The sequence below is a fragment of the Podarcis vaucheri genome (genome assembly GCF_965113315.1).
Source record: "Podarcis vaucheri genome assembly, chromosome: 8".
Lineage (NCBI taxonomy): Eukaryota > Metazoa > Chordata > Lepidosauria > Squamata > Lacertidae > Podarcis > Podarcis vaucheri.
Window position 1 is genome coordinate 19,529,142 of NC_138766.1, and position 17,295 is coordinate 19,546,436.

Here is a 17,295-nt window from a genome sequence, read left to right on the forward strand (position 1 = left end):
ACTGCAGACCTCTACCTGGAAAGAGAAGGGCAAAGGGTTAAGTGTGGGAAAGACCTATACCTACACTCTGGTGTGTACATGACAAGGTGTGCATAAGCTTGCTTACATGCAGATCTATTTAGATAGATGGGACATTGGTGTTTAAAAGCATGCCAAATGGTGAATTTCTGATGGTGAAATGCCACCAGAAATATCCCACACCATCCCTGGTGGATTAATGCGGGAGACTACAGCACATGTGGCAGGCTCTATTGGGGACAGAGAATGAATTTGTATACAAAAAAATTCTGGATAACTAGTGGATTATGTAAAGGCTTTACTGTACCTGCAGAACAGAGTTGCCAAGTTTTAATTCGGCAATTTATAGGCAATCCAGCCATTCATTGCACCAGTGGGGCAGAATGAGGGCAAGACCAGTGGTTATGACCAGTGGGCAAGCATCTCATGAAGAACTGTTTCCCAATTCTCCGTCTAATAATTAAGATTATTATACAGCAAATTGGGAAATAAGTCTTCGTGGTTTTTGAAGTCTCTTATTATCCATACACAATCTTACAAATGCGTTTTTCTCAAATGGAAGGCAGTAAGATATACTCTGTCCATAACAGGTTTTGTTACTTCTTATGGACAGAGCTTTGGAAATACGAACAATCAATTAAAAAACAAAACACTATGAGCAGTTGGCATCTCTGCTGCAGACAAGCTATGATATTATTTACACATACCACCTTAGCTATACACAGCAAAAGGGATACCCAAATAATCCCCTCCATCTGACTAAACCCTCCAAAAACACCAGTAGCCTTTCTCTGAATACGAAGAGCATTCTGCAAGGACTATATCATCCAAATAAGAAATGTATACTTCCATCACTTCTCTCTCTCTTTTTTTAATTCTTGAAAAAGTGTAACATTTTGATGAACATTTTAAATATTCATTGACTTCAGTTAAAGTCTGTGGGCTTTACAACTTGAATTGGAATAACAGCTTTTTAAAACTTCCCCTTGTGAAGTGTAGGCATAAGAAATGTGATGTCCTGGCAGACAACTTGCTTCCTTGGTTAAAAAACAAAACCAAACAGAACACAATCTCTACCGAGTTGCAATCGCTGGACAGACAGAATCCAGCCACTGTTCTACACTTTTTGTTTTAAAAGAACCAGAAGTCAGCGTGCGGCTATTGCTTCTCGACATAAAAGTTAATGTCCTCTTTATGTCAGTTTCCCTTAGCGCCATTTGCTGCAGTCATTTCCACTTTAAATAGTAAGAGTTTCAATAGGCACTTCAGTGGAATTAAGAAAAATCTACCACTCTTCCACCACCATGCCGGAAAGCTATCCTTCTTTCTGTGTTGTATCGGTAAATTGTAGCTAATAGGCCTGAGGTTGTCTCAGTGTGATTCCAAAGTAATAATAAAAAACAAAATCCACCAAGAAAGGAAACAGATTGTCAAGGATGCTCCTTCCCTTGACAAACAGGTAAACCAAGATTGACGGTATGATAAATATAGGAGCTCACTGGGACAGCTGCTGTCTCTTATAATCAAAGGAATCCTTTCCTATAAAGCTTGTTTATTTTAAAATTTGTTGTAGGTTTACATTTCTTCCCCCCTCCCTGCCCCCAGCTAAGTGACTTTATCCGGATTATAACTTTCTTCTTCTCCAAACATGTCTGCTAAGACTTTAAAACGTGGTCCCCAGTCACTCAAATAGTCATAATCCTGATCTGCCTCGGTTGCAAGCGAATCTATAGAGCTAAGAGACTCAGCCACAGATCCATTTCCTTCATAAGCGTATGTCGCTAGTGAGTCATAAGGGGGTGCTGAGGGATCGCCATCATTTTCTCTCAGCCTTTGATTTATGAAATCTCTGATATTTGTGTTGTCCTCTGCGGGTGGTCTTGAGCGAGGTAAGCAGAGAGCATCTGGCTTTATATCCCTGCGTATTTTGTTATCCTCAATTGCTTTTGGATTCCTCAGGGCCCCGATGTCGAATGCCTGAGTGTCCTCCTCGCCACCTCCTTCATCATCGTAATGGATGACGTTGTCTCGGATGTCTTCTTTAGAGGTCATGAGAGTGTCTTTTTTCTTCTGCCGCCTCAGCGCCACGTACAGCACCACGATGACTAAGACAAGAAGAGAATGGTAAATTAAGAGCGGAAGGAGTCCGGCTTTCTTCCAATAAAATACTGCATCACCTTCTAATATCTAGGAACTGTCAGGGGTGACTCACAAATTACTTTTTGATCTCAGGTATAAACAGGACCTGAGTTGAAATGGCAAAATGCAGGCCTAGCATTGTCAACTGCAAATGGAGCACATGGATTTTCTGCTTTCCTGACAGCCATGAAATGGGGGAAAGATCAGATTTATTTTTCTGTTTTTAACAGATTGGAAGCCTGTGCATTTATTTTTTAAAGAAGCCACTTAATTTTTTTTAGAAAGCATTGTGATCCTTACATTCGATACTGATTGCACTGAATGCAACCCTAGCTGCAGTATTATGTTTATTTAACAAAATGTATATGCTGTTGGATTGTAAAAAAACAACAACCCCTAAAACTACAACCCACACATCTCTAAGTGCTTTGCAACAATGATTATAACAGCTCCACTTAACACACAAACACAGATGTACCCATTCACAGTTGATGGTGCCATGCTAACATTTTGCCACATAAATCTAATACCTGTGGTTAAGGTTCTCATTGTCATTTCTCTGCCTTTAAACTCCTCAGTGCACTGCAGGGAATTGTCCAAGCTAATGTGGTATGTGAGCTAGATAACTATTATGTCTTATTCCCCTTTACCAGCCTTTAATTATATCCTTTAATTGTATCAAGGAAATAGGCAACCTTGGATACAAAGGTCCTAAAAGCCTGCAATAATCATGTACCATGGGGCAGGTAAGCATATTCTGGCTCCCATTCAGAGCTTATTGGGCTTTTGTTCAAGAAACCAATTTAAGCAGTTTCCTGTGTAAAATGAGGGTTAGCGTATTTTTCACCCTATAGGAGGCATCGGCCCATAGGACGCACCTAGATTTTTTTTTGGAGGGGAATAAAGGGGGAAAAAATCCCCCCCAGGTGCGAGGCTGGGGCGGGAGAAGCCCGAGCTTCCCCCGACCCCAGAATGGGAGCCAGAGTGCCTCCCGGAGCTTGCGGGGCTGCGGGTGGGGGAAGCCCGAGCTTCCCCCGCCCCCAACCTCCAGAGCAGGTCGGAGAGTGCTGGCGAAGGTGAGCACACCTTTGCCATCGCTACCGGAGCTTGCGGGAGTGGGGGTGGGGGAAGCCGGAGCTTCCCCCGCCCCCAGCACAGGTCAGAGAGCGATGGCGATTGTACGCGCACGTTCGCCATCGCTCTCGGAGCTTGCGAGGCTGCAGGCAGGGGAAGCCGGAGCTTCCCCCGACCCCAGAACAGGTCAGAGAGCGATGGCAAAGGTGCGCGCAGCTTTGGCATCGCTCTGGGAGCTTGCGCGGCTGGGGGGATAGCTTCCTGAAGCCTGGAGAGCAATAGGGGTCGGTGTGCACCGACCCCTCTCGCTCTCCAGGCTTCAGCGAAAGCCTGCATTCGCCCCATAGGACACACACACATTTCCACTTCATTTTTGGAGGGGAAAAAGTGCGTCCTATAGGGCGAAAAATATGGTAATAAGATAGCCTTTAGACAGAGGTCTTACTAGATGCAAATTATCTTTGTTATGGAGATTGGTAAAAAGAGGTAGCATTGGAAGCAGCAAAGCAAAGGATTATTTAGGTGGACACCTTTAAACATTGCATGAACTGGGTTCAATTACCAAGTGAACCTACCGTATTTTTCGCTCCATAGGGCGCACCTAGTTTTCAGAGGGGGGAATCAAGGAAAAAAATATGATACCCCCCCCCAGCTCTGGGAGCAGCGGACAGGCTGCAGGCAGTCTGTGCGCTTCTCCCAGACCTTCTCCCTGCTTTTGCGGGAGGTGGGGGAATTCTCCCACCTCCCGCAAAAGCCCGCAGAAGCTGCACACTCTTTAAAGGGGCTGTGCGGCTTCTGCTGGCTTTTCTAGGAGGTGGGAGAAGGGACTGATGCGGCCAGTCAGTCCCTTCTCCCTCCTGGGGAAAAGCCCGAAAGAGCTACGGAGCTTGTGTGCGGCTCTTGATGGCTTTTCCCGCCTGACTCCCCCCCTGCATTCGCTGCATAGGACGCACACACATTTTCCCTTGCTTTTTAGGAGGGAAAAAGTGTGTCCTATAGAGTGAAAAATACGGTAACTGCTTCCCACCCAAGTCTTATTTTCAGGCCATTCAGAATTCAAAATAGTGCTGAATACATTACCTCTAGGCTCCATAAGACCTTGATCGGTCTAAGACACCCCAGCCTAAGGCAAGCCAGAGATATCATCCTTTTTTTAAGAATTCAGAAAGTCTCAGATCAAGAGGTTCATGTCTCTGAGTCTGAGACAACTGGGCATGTACATGCTAAGATAATATACTGCAGAGTATATGTCACGTACTCTATCATATATGCTATATTGCCTATACATCCTCATCCTGATGTCTTCCGAGTGCTGTCGGACTATCACTCCCATCATCTCCAAACTTTGGTCATCTGAAGGGCACCAGGTTGGGGAAGGCCATACAAATGATTTTCATGTAATTATTGCCAATGCTCATGTTTAAGTACAGTGGTATCTCGCTAGACAAAGGAGTTTTTCGTTTTCTTAGCAAGACACATTTCCCTATGGGCTTGCTTCGCAAAACGAAGCTTGCCCCGCAAGCTGCGGGGAAGCGCAGCGCGTCTTCCCCGCTGTCCCCGGACCTCTTTTGAAGCAAGGGGCGGCGGGGAGACGATCGCTTCTCCCCGTTGCCAGCCCCACAATCTCCGGGGACAGAGGGGAAGACGCGCGCACCTTCCCCTCTCTCCCCAGACCCCTTTTGAACCAAGGGGCGGCAACGGAGAGAAGCAATCTTCTCCCCTCCGCCCCTTGCTTCAACAGAGGGGATAGAGGGGAAGGCGCGTGCGCGCCTTCCCCTCTCTCCCCGGATCCCTTTTGAACCAAGGGGCGGCAATGGGGAGAAGTGATTCTCCCCGCTGCCCCTTCCCTTGCTTTAAAACAGGTCCAGGGACAGAGGGGAAGGTGCGTGCGCCTTCCCCTCTATCCCTGGAGATTGCGGGGGAGGCAACGGGGAGAAGCGATCTTCTCCCCGCCGCCCCTTGCTTTAAGCAGGTCCAGGGACAGAGGGGAAGGCGCGCAGCGCTTCCCCTCTGTCCCTGGACGGTCTCCATAGGAACGCATTGATTGATTGATTTTCAATGCATTCCTATGGGAAACCGTGCTTCGCAAGACTAAAAACTCGCAAGAAGAAAAAACTTGCGGAACGAATTAATTTCGTCTTGCGAGGCACCACTGTACACAGTCGTACCTTGGTTGTCGAATGTCTTGGTACTCAGATGTTTTGGCTCCTGAACACCACAAACCTGGAAGTGAGTGTTGCGAAAGTTTTTTGGAAGCTGAACGTCTGACATGGCTTCCAATTGAGTGCAGGAAGCTCCTGTAGCCAATAGGAAGCCACACCTTGGTTTTCAAACTGGTTTTAGAGTCAAATGGACTCCCGGAACGGATTAAGTTCGACAACCAGGGGTATGACTGTATACAACATTTAGTACATTGCCCCCCCCTTTATTCCAGAGTGGTTCCCAAACAGAATAACCTTAACTACACATCTGGGAATTTCTGGGGGATCCAGTGAAATCTGGAGAATGCATCAAACTCTCCTTTGAAAAAGTCCACTTACCTTATTTGGTAGGCGACATTGCGGCCGGGCTCCAGGTCCTGCGTGACCCAGCCAAGGGCTAGAGACTGTCACGCTCCTTGCCGTCGGTGCTGGGCAGGGCCCTGCTCAAGGAGCGGGTCTCACCAACCAATCAGCGCCGATGGGAGCGTGTCTATGGTGAATTTAAACTCCAACATGGCAGGGAGGCCGTCCTCTCACGCCATTCACCGGATCCGAGTTTCAGTACATGGTATCTTATACTATGTGGCTGTGCTCATGAAAACTCCCACCCCTAAAAGCAGCTTACAGGAGCTGCCTTTTGGGAATTTCGTAACACAACTGAGGAATAGACTATGTAGTAGCAGTGAAACTTCTTTCTGTAAAAGAGTACTAACCTAGAAGTATAACAATGCACAACAGGATTGCAATCAAGGCTCCAGTGCTGAGTCCGACTGGCAGGAAGATTGCCTCGACATTGCACGAGAGGATGGTGCCATCAGAGTCACATCTGCAAACCCGGATTGTCATCGTGTTTGTACTGCTTTGTATGGGGTAGCTGCTGTCTTCTATCACAACTGGAAGGAAATATAACTCCTGCTGCCGGCGGCTGTACCCACTTCTCCTGGCCACAATTCCAGCTGTGTTGTCTGCAGGGGGAACAAAAGAACACTACAGATAAGGTTCTTGCTCTCTCCTTGGTGTCATGACTTGACAAAAATGCAGAACATTGAGAAACTTATGCCTGGCATTGCAGCTCCTGTGCACTGAAAGCAAGAGTACCCTATTTCTCCCTCCCTTCCCCCCGTAATGTAAACTATTGGAAATGGTGTGAAATCATGTTGTTCTTCACTGTCAATAAGGTGGAATGAGGGTATGGGGAAATTGCAATGGGGTGCCATCATATCATGCATTCCCTGTTTCTAGGATTGTGGGGGAGAGAGGAGGGGAAATCAATCTGTTGCTTCCAATGTCAATCTCGCATGCACCTTCACACTCAGACATGGCCTATTTGAGGTTCCACAATCAGCATAGTTTCTATGCTTCATCATTACCCAAAGCATCACATTCAAATGAGATGCCAGGTAATGGAATCCTCTCCTCTCTTCCCTGGGCAAATGGTAATTACTGTGACTCTTCTCCTATAAAGCTGGCTCAGTTTGACAGCAGGCTTGTCATAGCACACAAAAAAGATGAAAAACAACAACCAAAAAAACCCAAAACCACCCTAGGGGTAACTATCTTTGCCACATCTCTTGCTTTTCCTCAGGTCTGCCTGGATGCCCTTCAACGACTGTGATTGCCATTCAGTTCTCCAGTGGGAAGGGAAATGTGGCTTTCTTGCTTTGCCAATTTCCACTGGAAGCACCTTAGAAAGGTAGGAAACCTTCCCTGATGCCGCACCTGCTCAGAAGAGATGATTAAGAAAAGTCTCACCAGAAATCAAACTAGACACTCAATACCATTAGAACATTTGCCAGTAATCTCTGATTAAGGTGAATGCAGGCCTCTGTGAGTGGTGTTTCTCGCACTTTCCCTGGTAGGGGCTGGGTTATCGCGCCTTTCCCCTGAATCAAAGAAACCCAGTGAGGGAGAAAACTGATGTAAAGATTAAAAGGATTAAGCAGGGAGTGAGATTAGAAACCAATTTGCTGGCAGGTCTGATTGGGATTGCCTGGGGTGTTCTCTCTCCTGCCTTATTATCTCTCCTACACTCTCTAGTTCACAGCATCTCCCACAACATTACATGTCTCTCTATACTGGATGTTTTTTCTTCCCTCTTTGAATACTGCTGCAAAAGAATTGAGAGATGAACTGACAGATCCTGTTTCCTTGTAGATAGGCTCAGATCCCAGTGGAGCCATCAGTTGCTGAGTATCTGAAGACAAGTGTTGCTTTTAGGGAAAAGTCTGCGGGTAGATGCTATGACATTATAAGTAGGCCTTGTGCAGTTTGTAGCCCAGTTACGCTACAGCAGCCTTTGCCCTCCATATGTTTTTGGACTCCAACTCCCATCAGCCTCAGCTAGCATTGCGAAAGGTTGGGTGTTGTGGGGAGTTGTAGTTCAGCGGTGGGCCACAGGCTGTCCTGCATGAAAAAGATTTCAGGCTGACTGACACATGTCATGTTATGCATATTGTATAGTTCAGGACCTTTTTTTAAGACGGAACTCAGTTCCGGCACCTTTCAGTTGGGTTCCGCCACTTCACAGATGGGCGCCGTTGCAAGAGAACGAGGGAGGCGTTCGTGATGAGCTCCCACAACTCTTTTTCTAGAAAAATAGTTCTGATATAGCTTATCATAGCTACCATCTAATTCTTTAGTAGGCACAAAGTTGGTAAGGACTCGGCTAGAATGTATGAGTCCAATTCAGACTCAACGCAGGGGAGACAATCTCTGTACTTTTCACCACCCTACAGTCTAGCTTTATTCTTCACAGATGTGATATAATCTGAGGGTTGATTGGTGGCACGGTGCAAAGTAATTGCCAGATTTGCACCACCATTGAAACCACAAGTGAAATATATGTCTAGCATTTTATATTTATGGCATCACTAAAGTACATAGTGGGTAACAGCTTTTCCTTATCTCGCTCAGCTCACTATTCTGTCTCTCTGATGGATTTGAAGCAGAAACAAACGGGGCAGGGCAGGAAGCTAATGTCTGAGGCCGTTTTGAATGGTTGGGTCCAGGAGACTCTGGTACTCTATAGCAGGAGTATCCAGCATGGTGTGTTCTAGGTGGTCTGGACTCCAACTCTCATCATTCCTGGCAATTGGTCATGGTTGCTGGGGCTGATATGAGATGGAATCCAGTGGCATCTGCTCTCTTGTAAGCTTGTACAACCTGTGACCCAGCAAGGCATGCAGAGGCCACCAGTCATGTATGTTCATCTATTCAGATGTTTAAGAGATCCAACATCACCAAGGATGTGGCAGGCCCAATAGGGTTTTGTGAATTTTGATATGAAATAGCCTGAGCTGTACCTTAGAAATGCAGTTTCAGGGAGAATACAATTAGAGATGTATATTTTTACATCAAAATGCATTTTTTTATGCAGTTTTTTTTAACAGAACCAAACATAGTGAAAATGTGTGAAAGGGACAGTGGCTGGGGGAAAAAGATGGATTCATCCATCTGTCAAAGCCAGTATACATAGTTGGTGAGAATTATTCAGCCAAGAATGTCACAAGATGCACAGATAAGATATAGACCACATTCCCTTTTGTGTGAAGAAGTGTTGTCATTAATTGTGCAGCTTTCTGGTAGGTGCCAGTAATTTTGAGGAAATACATTACTTTAGTTAAGGATTACCGTATTTTTCGTCCCATAGGACGCTCCGTCCCATAGGACGCACCTAGTTTTTTTTTTGGGGGGGGGGAAATAAAGGGAAAAAAATTCCCTTTATTTTCCCCCCAAAAGCAGGTCGGGGGAACAGAACCAGGTCGAGGAACAGCGGGATGGCGGCGCTGTGCCTCCCTGCTGTTCCCCGAGCTTGTGGGGCTGGCTGATGTCTGCCCCGCGCGAGGGGCGCTCTGCATCAGGGTGCCCCCCCCGCGGGGCTGCAGGCTGCTATCTGCAGCGTGGGGAGCCTTGCCGGGAACTCCTGCAAGGCTCCCCACGCTGCGGATGTCTGCTTCAGGGCGCCCCTCGCACTGGGCAGCAGGCTGCTATCCGCAGCCTAGACATCCCTGCCGGACCTCCCGTAGGGCTGCCTAGGCTGCGGATGTGTTCCTGAAGCCTGGAGAGCGAGAGGGGTCGGTGCGAACCGACCCCTCTCGCTCTCCAAGCTTCAGCAAAAGCCTGCATTCGCCCCATAGGACGCACCCAGATTTCCCCTTCATTTTTGGAGGGGAAAAAGTGCGTACTATAGGGCGAAAAATACAGTAAATATACCTTAGATTATGAAATCACATAAAGAATCAATATGAATCTGCAGGACTCAACTATCTTCCTCTGTGTCCACCGTGGCTCTTGATATTGACATTGATTTTAATAAATGTTACACACCCAACTAGGGCCATCCTATGCTAAGACTATGCTACTAAGCATAGTACAGATGGTGCCTATTTCTGAGCAGTTATCCTTCAGTTACTCCAAACCTATTTTTCTCCTCCCCTTTCTCCCTTGCTTTGGAGTCTTTCACCATGATGCTCAAGCTGATGGAACTCCACCACCTGTTTTGTCTAGTAGACCCCCAACACTCCTTTGTCTGTAAAGCACTGTTCTCATCTCCCTTGTGTGATATCTGGAAAACAATTGCATATTGAAGCAGCTCACTGTCTCACATATAAATAGAAGGCTGTAGCCACCAGACTAACTGAACAAAACAATTGTTATCATCATCATCCAAAATAGAAACTTACTTCTGAAATCGTGGACTGTGAAATTTGGCTTTGTAGACACCTCAGGAGAGAGTCGAAAGGAGAATCTTTGTCCAGCAGGTGACAAATCCTTGTCTGCTGCACCGACAATCTGAATGACCTAAAACCACAATGGAATAAAAACTTCAGCACACATTTCTGTGTTAAAGGAAATGTCTTAATTTGATTAGCATGTTGTAGGACGTTAATTTGGACATAATGCACCAAACTGAAACACAGGTTTTCAGAAAAAAAGAAGGGTTTCACTAACATATCTCCCCAAAGAGAGAAACTCAAAATGTAAAGCTTAAAGTTAACATAGGCTGCAGTGTTCAAACCCTCTGTAGCTATTTTCTGCAAGAGTTCTGACTTCATTTGACTGTCAGTTGGTTTAGTTGCTGAGGTGTTCTGGAATATTCATGTCCTTATGGTTCAGCGCATCACCAGCTTGGGGTTGACTTGCTGGGCAGGGGAGGGACCAATCCAACCCAGGAACTCATTGGGCCCCTCAGGGGTATGGCAGCTGACCTCTTAAAAATCAAGGTTGCCCACCATTGCAGCATTCCTTCAGTTTTGAGAGTCTTCCACTGAGGCATCAGGTGGCCACTGGTTTACATGACTAGGAATGAATTTTACTCTCAGTCACAGATGGCCCTTGGTTGAGAGGTTTTCACCTTTTTCCTCCGTGGATAGTCGTACCTTGGTTCTCAAATGCCTTGGTACTCATGCGTTTGGTTCCTGAATGCCACAAACCTGGAAGTAAGTATTCCAGTTTGTGAACGTTTCTCAGAAGCCGAATGTCCGATGCGGCTTCCACTTAACTGCAGGAAGCTCCTGCAGCCAATCGGAAGTCATGCCTTGGTTTTCAAACAGTTTCAGGAGTCAAGCAGACTCCAGGAATGGATTAAGTTTGAGAACCAAGGTACAACAGTATTTTAAATTGTTGTTACCCACCCTGAGGTCATTTATGATAAAGGGTGGGAAAGAAAATGTGCAAACAAAAATAGAAGAAAAACTGCAATTGGTTGCCCTGACAGTAATCTGAGCCAGTCTTTTCCTGTGGGCAGAAGTCACCAAAGAGAGGCAATCCCTGAAGGTAAAATAGACAGGGGGCATGATGTTAGCACTGTTAAAGATAATGGTTTAATGTCCTGAAATGGGAATGTTTGCTTATGTTAAATTGCCTGGAGTTCTTTGGCAATAGCTCTCTCATGTGATTGGCTAACTGTGAGTCATATGAGAGAGGCATTCCATTCTGTTGTGACTGTTACTCAAGTAACTCTCATTTTTAACTGCTTTCTGCTTCTTTCTCAGTGTGTGGGGAGAATAGCTGCTGAGAGAAACTTCACAGGATGCTGCTGAGGACGGTGTATGTTATTGTGAACTGTCTGAAATGAAATGCACAAGAAATCCCTAAATGTTAATAGGGAGAAACCTGTGCTCTCTATAAGGAACAAAGTGAATAAATATGAGATTTTAGATATGTTTTCAGTTTTGAGTCTGGACATTGCATATCATCAAAAATGATATAGATATATAGATTTTATCTATCTATCCATCCATCCATGGCAAAGTTTGACCATCCTCCATTCACTTCAACCTCTGCCATCAGCCTTGAGTGAAGGCTAAGCTGCAAGGCCTACAGCCTACCAAGTTAGCTCACTCTGCCACATGACACCTATCTCCTTTTTATCCCTGCACTTGGACCGGCTCATATGCGGATGGTTGCAAGCATTCTCCTACAACTGCTGACACTTTGATCATTTCAGACAATTTCAGTAGCACTTCTATGCATTTATTACATGCCACACAGAAGCAAACACTGTGGAAGGGGCTCTTTAAGCAGTTGCCATGGGCAGTTATTTAAACTAGTTACTATCTATACTGAGGAGATTGAAGAAATGTTTGGGGTTTTTTTCTCTCCATAGGTGTAGTAATTCAAGTAACAGAATTGTTGAGGCTGCAAATCCCATCTCCTCTGGGCAATAGTGTTGAATGATGGTGGGTTTTTTTTGTTTTTTTAAAGTGCCCGGAGTCTTGGAACTCTCCATTTGATTCTGCAAGGCTTATAAACAGGACTATATATGGTAGAATATAACAGTGCAGATATTCTTATGTTTATTACCATTGAGCAGCACCTCAAGAAAAGTAGGGTTTGGGAAAACTTAATGACCGATGGGGGTGGGAATGAGAAGCAGGTTTAGCAGAATTTACACCGGCCGTATATTTTATTTTTCAGTCTGCTAACGTTTTGCTCATCCTGGCAAGGAAATTGCTGTCTTTTATGAGTTTTGTTCCCAGGCAAGGGGAACTTGTGATTATACTGCCTAACTTCAGTGGATCCCTGGGGGCCAGCTATATATGGTGGCTGAATACATCTTTTGGAGAGTCACAGTTAATTTGCAGAGCAGTTGATACACTATCTTTTAAGGTGTCGACCGTACAAGAAATGCAGTTATCAAATACAAGCCTGAATGACTATTCACCCTGCTGTCTATTCAGCCTGCTGTCCATACATTGAAGTCTGCCAGGTGCTGAACATACACCTCTGTTTCTGGCAGTCCCAGGCAGGGAGCTATAAGAGGTGGTTTTTCAAGCCTTTAATAGGCCACAACGTAGTTTGTGGTCTGTGCTTGGCTTGGTGGGTCGCAGGATATGTCTGCCTGATCCAATAAATGCAGTTTTAAGACTGTGACTAATGGGATTCACTAAAAACTGAAAGTTCCTGGTTAAAATAGCATCCCAGCCACAAACTTGCTATGTAGCTTTTGGCAGAGACTGTTTCCCCAGTTTTAGCTCCCAATATACAACACGGGGATAGGAGAATACTGGCTCACTTTTCAGGATTGTTGTAAGCATTGCTCAGATAAGTATTATTTTTATTCTGAGTTGTTTTCAGCGCAGCCCTCTCTCTTTAGAAATGCATTCAATATATAAGTAAATAAAATACCTCAAATACTCAAAAGGTACAAGACCAATAGTTATCGTTAAGTAGCTTTTGTTGTTGGTTAACCACTGCACATGATTACAATCATTCCTCATGACTACATCCACAGGTAACATTAAAAAGGAGAGAGATACCTGTCCTGGCCTTGCATTTTCACACACATAGGACTCATAGGGCACTGCAATTTCAGGAGGAAATTCATTGACATCTAGGACATTTATGATGACGTTGACCTTGCTGGTTAATAGTGGATTGCCTATTAAGAAAAATAAAAATAAATTAGGTATAGAATACTTACGACATCTACAGCAGCATTATATATTCACATAAGGCAGTGAAAGGCGTAATTACAGATATATCTTAACATGGCCTTTCATATTGGTCTGGCAAATGGTTCACTCAAGAGGGGTTGCACCTAACAGTCATACGAAGTTGGGGCAGAGGACCAAACTATATAATTTAAGCATGCTTATATAGAAACATTTAGCACTTCCCCTTTATGGGCTAAAACTGGCAGTGCCATAAGTAGGATGTGGGGAAAGAGTTACAATACTTAGTTACAACACAATACAGTGGTACATCTGGTTACAAACTTAATTCATTCTGGAGGTCTGTTCTTAACCTGAAACCGTTCTTAATCTGAGGTACCACTTTAGTTAATGGGGCCTCCTGCTGCCGCCGCCGCCCGATTTCTGTTCTCATCCTGAGGTAAAGTTCTTAACCCGAGATAATACTTCCGGGTCAGCGGAGTCTGTAACCCAAAGTGTTTGTAACCTGAGGTACCACGGTAGTTACAAATGTGCTCTCTTGCACGTATATCCCCATTTCCCTTTGCATTAACTCCACATCACCTGGAATCTATAGGTTAAATCCAAACATAGCAGGGCAATCCAAATGCCTCTCATACTGGAGGTTGTGTGAGATGAGCCAAGGCATCTTTCTGCCCAGATCCCACAACTAAGCTAGCCTCCTGCCTGAGTGACACAAGGATTACAGCACTTGAACCTCCCCCTTCTGCCTTTCAAACGTGTGGGTGGGCAGGAGGCAGTGGAAAGGTCCTGAAATGGGGGGCATTCTGAAGGCAAGAAGGAGTAGGGCTCTCATCATGGGATTCACTGAATCCCAAGCTGGCCTCACTGCTGTCATGTGATGGCACTGAGACCCGATCATCCTGCCTCATCTTCTGCCCTCCCTGCTATGGCTGCATTGGTGGTCCTGTCACTCCATAAAGTCCTGTTGGCCAGGGGAAGTTAGGATGCTGCTGCAAATTATCAGAGTTTATGCCCCATGGACTGTCATGGGATAAAGTTATTTGAGAGCAGAAGCCGTAAAGGAGTCTAAAAATGTTGTGAAATGCTGAAAAGTTGCAAAACCGTTTAGCATGCTGAGTCATTCTCTGTATAAGTATTGTATCTGCTTGAAGGCAAACTCAGTGTCTCACTCAGTGTGTCAGTATCAGTCAGCAACTGTGTGTGTGGTGGAGCCTGTGCGCTGTGAAGCCTGTGCTCAATGGAGACTCTGTGTGACTCAGTAACTCTGTGTATGCTCTGAAGCTAGTTTAATGTTCTGTTCACTATGCTGTTACAGTGGTACCTCGGGCTACAGACGCTTCAGGTTACAGATTCTGCTAACCCATAAACAGTACCTCGGGTTAAGAACTTTGCTTCAGGATGAGAACAGAAATCGTGCTCCAGCGGCACGGTGGCAGCAGGAGGCCCTATTAGCTAAAGTGGTGCTTCAGTTATGAAAATGATTTATAGGTGGTACATGACCCCAGTCAAGCTTGCAAAAATCTACCACTTGCCTGATAACAAATGTTGGAAATGTAAAGAGATTGAAGGTACCTTCTTTCACCTTTGGTGGATGTGCCCAAAGATTAAGGCTTTCTGGGAAATGATATATAATGAATTGAAAAGGTATTTAAATATACCTTTCTTAAGAAACCAGAGGCCTTTCTCCTGGGCATGGCCGGCCAATTGGTGTCAAAGAAAGACAGAACATTTTTTATGTATGCTACAACAGCAGCAAGAATACTCATCGCGAAGTATTGGAAGACACAAGATCTACCCACCTTGGAAGAATGGCAGATGAAGGTGATAGACTATATGGGACTGGCAGAAATGATCGGCAGAATCCGAGACCAGGGAAAAGAGACGGCGGAAGAAGATTGGAAGAAATTTAAGAACTATCTTAAGAAATATTGCAAAATTAATGAATGTTAGAATGATGCTGGTTTAGAAATTAAGTGGATTACAGTTGTAAGGAATAAGTTAAAAGAAAAGAAAGGTTAAAAATTAGATAAATTTAAGGGTGAGGATTTGCTGAATTAAAATTGAAATTGGAATGCAGAAAGGGGAGGTATGAGGAGGTCGGAGAAGTAAGTTATAAGAAAATAAGGGTTTGAAATTATACTTGTTCCTTTTTTTGTTTGTGTTTGTTTGTATTGTTGTGTTTGTCTGTATAATTTGTGAAACTTTAATAAATATCTTATAAAAAATAAATAAAGTGGTGCTTCAGGTTAAGAACAGTTTCAGGTTAAGTACGGACCTCCAGAACGAATTAAGTTCTTAACCCAATGTACCACTGTATTAGCAAACAAGTTTACTCAGTAAAGCTTTTATTCTTTTACCGAAGAAGACTCTGCATTATTAATTTACGCTGAGTGTCATAGACATCAATGTGAAAAGTTAGCCATGACTAAGACTGCAATCCTAACCTCACTTTCCTGGGAGAAAGCCCCATTTTATTCCATGGGATTTACCTCTGTATGGACGCATTTAGGTTTGCAGCCCAAGTTAAATCCCACTGATTTAACTGGGAGCTATTTATTACTAACAATTGCAATCCAACCCTATGTGCAACTACATATACATAGGCCCTAACAAGCCAGCACTTTTCTGGGTCATGGGATTGTGCAGATGACTGGGGTCATCTGTGCTTTCCCACAAAGGGAAATGGGCTTGTGCTCAAGACTACTTCTCCCACCTCATTGTTGAGGATATCATCTATGTGCTGAGTCTTTGCTCCTCTGTACAAATAAATAATAATAGTAATAATACAGTGGTACCTCGGGTTAGAGGGACGCGGGTGGCGCTGTGGGTAAAACCTCAGTGCCTAGGGCTTGCCGATCGCATCGTCAGCGGTTTGAACCCCCACGGCGGGGTGAGCTCCCGTCTTTCGGCCCCAGCTCCTGCCCACCTAGCAGTTCGAAAGCACCCCTAAGTGCTAGTAGATAAATAGGCACCGCTTTATAGCGGGAAGGTAAACGGCGTTTCCGTGTGCTGCGCGGGTGCAGGCTCGCCAGAGCAGCTTCATCACACTGGCCACGGGACCCGGAAGTGTCTCCAGACAGTGCTGGCCCCCGGCCTCTTAAGTGAGATGGGCGCACAACCCTAGAGTCGGACACGACTGGCCCATACGGGCAGGGGTACCTTTACCTTTACCTCGGGTTACATTCGCTTCAGGTTACAGACTCCACTAACCCAGAAATATTACCTCAGGTTAAGAACTTTGCTTCAGGATGAGAACAGAAATCGTGCTCTGACGGCGCAGCGGCAGCAGGAGGCCCCATTAGCTAAAGTGGTGCTTTAGGTTAACAACAGTTTCAGGTTAAGTACAGACCTCTGGAATGAATTAAGTACTTAACCTGAGGTACCACTGTAATAATAAATCCCTTAGCACAGAAATTTGGCATGCTCAGCTAGATTATGCCTCTCTGTCATTCCGCATGCTACAGGGTGGAGATTTTGACATAGGTTCACCACCTCCAAGAGAACTAAACCCAGGTCATGACAGAAAAATATATATAGCTTTGAATGGAAGAACTTGGTAAAAAGAACAAAACAGAATTTCCAACCCTGGAAACTATTTTATAGTTTGGCTTCTGTAGACAGAACGTTCTGATCTGGTATTATATGGCCCAAAGTCAGCCAGCCAGCCTTGCTAAGAAAAACTAATCATTCATCTGTCACTTCATTTCTCTTACATATTCCCCATCATTGTCTTTATCAGCGTAAGCTGCACAGCATCTATTCTGGTAGCAAAAAGCCAACTTGATCTCTTGAGACTCGACAGAATTTCAAATCACTCCTAGTAAAGATTATTTGCTTTGAGAGAGCAGCGAGATAAGCATCAGCCTTGCATCACCATTGGTTCTAAATAATGCTCCATCTCAAAGAGCCACAGATGCTTTTCAGGAAACAACTGTCAAGAGTGCTCTGGGGATGAGACAGGCACA

The 17,295-nt window shown here is 44.9% G+C and overlaps 1 protein-coding gene across 7 annotated transcripts in view; it reads right to left on the reverse strand.

Annotated features, from left to right (window-relative positions):
- Nucleotides 1–874: 874 nt before the first annotated feature.
- CDH12 (cadherin 12) overlaps nt 875–17,295 on the reverse strand; it is a 666,500-nt gene continuing 650,079 nt past the window's right edge. For 4 of the 7 annotated variants that reach the window (XM_082234335.1, XM_082234336.1, XM_082234338.1 and 1 more), the window contains 4 exons: nt 13,193–13,314; nt 10,115–10,232; nt 6,146–6,397; nt 875–2,123 (listed from right to left, as the gene is read on the reverse strand). In XM_082234335.1, coding sequence (XP_082090461.1) covers nt 1,624–2,123; nt 6,146–6,397; nt 10,115–10,232; nt 13,193–13,314 — 992 coding nt within the window. In that variant the 3' untranslated portion in view covers nt 875–1,623. Of the gene's footprint in view, nt 2,124–6,145; nt 6,398–10,114; nt 10,233–11,065; nt 12,964–13,061; nt 13,080–13,192; nt 13,315–17,295 lie in introns of those variants that run through there. The other 3 variants (XM_082234341.1, XM_082234340.1, XM_082234339.1) reach the window with 3 other exon arrangements.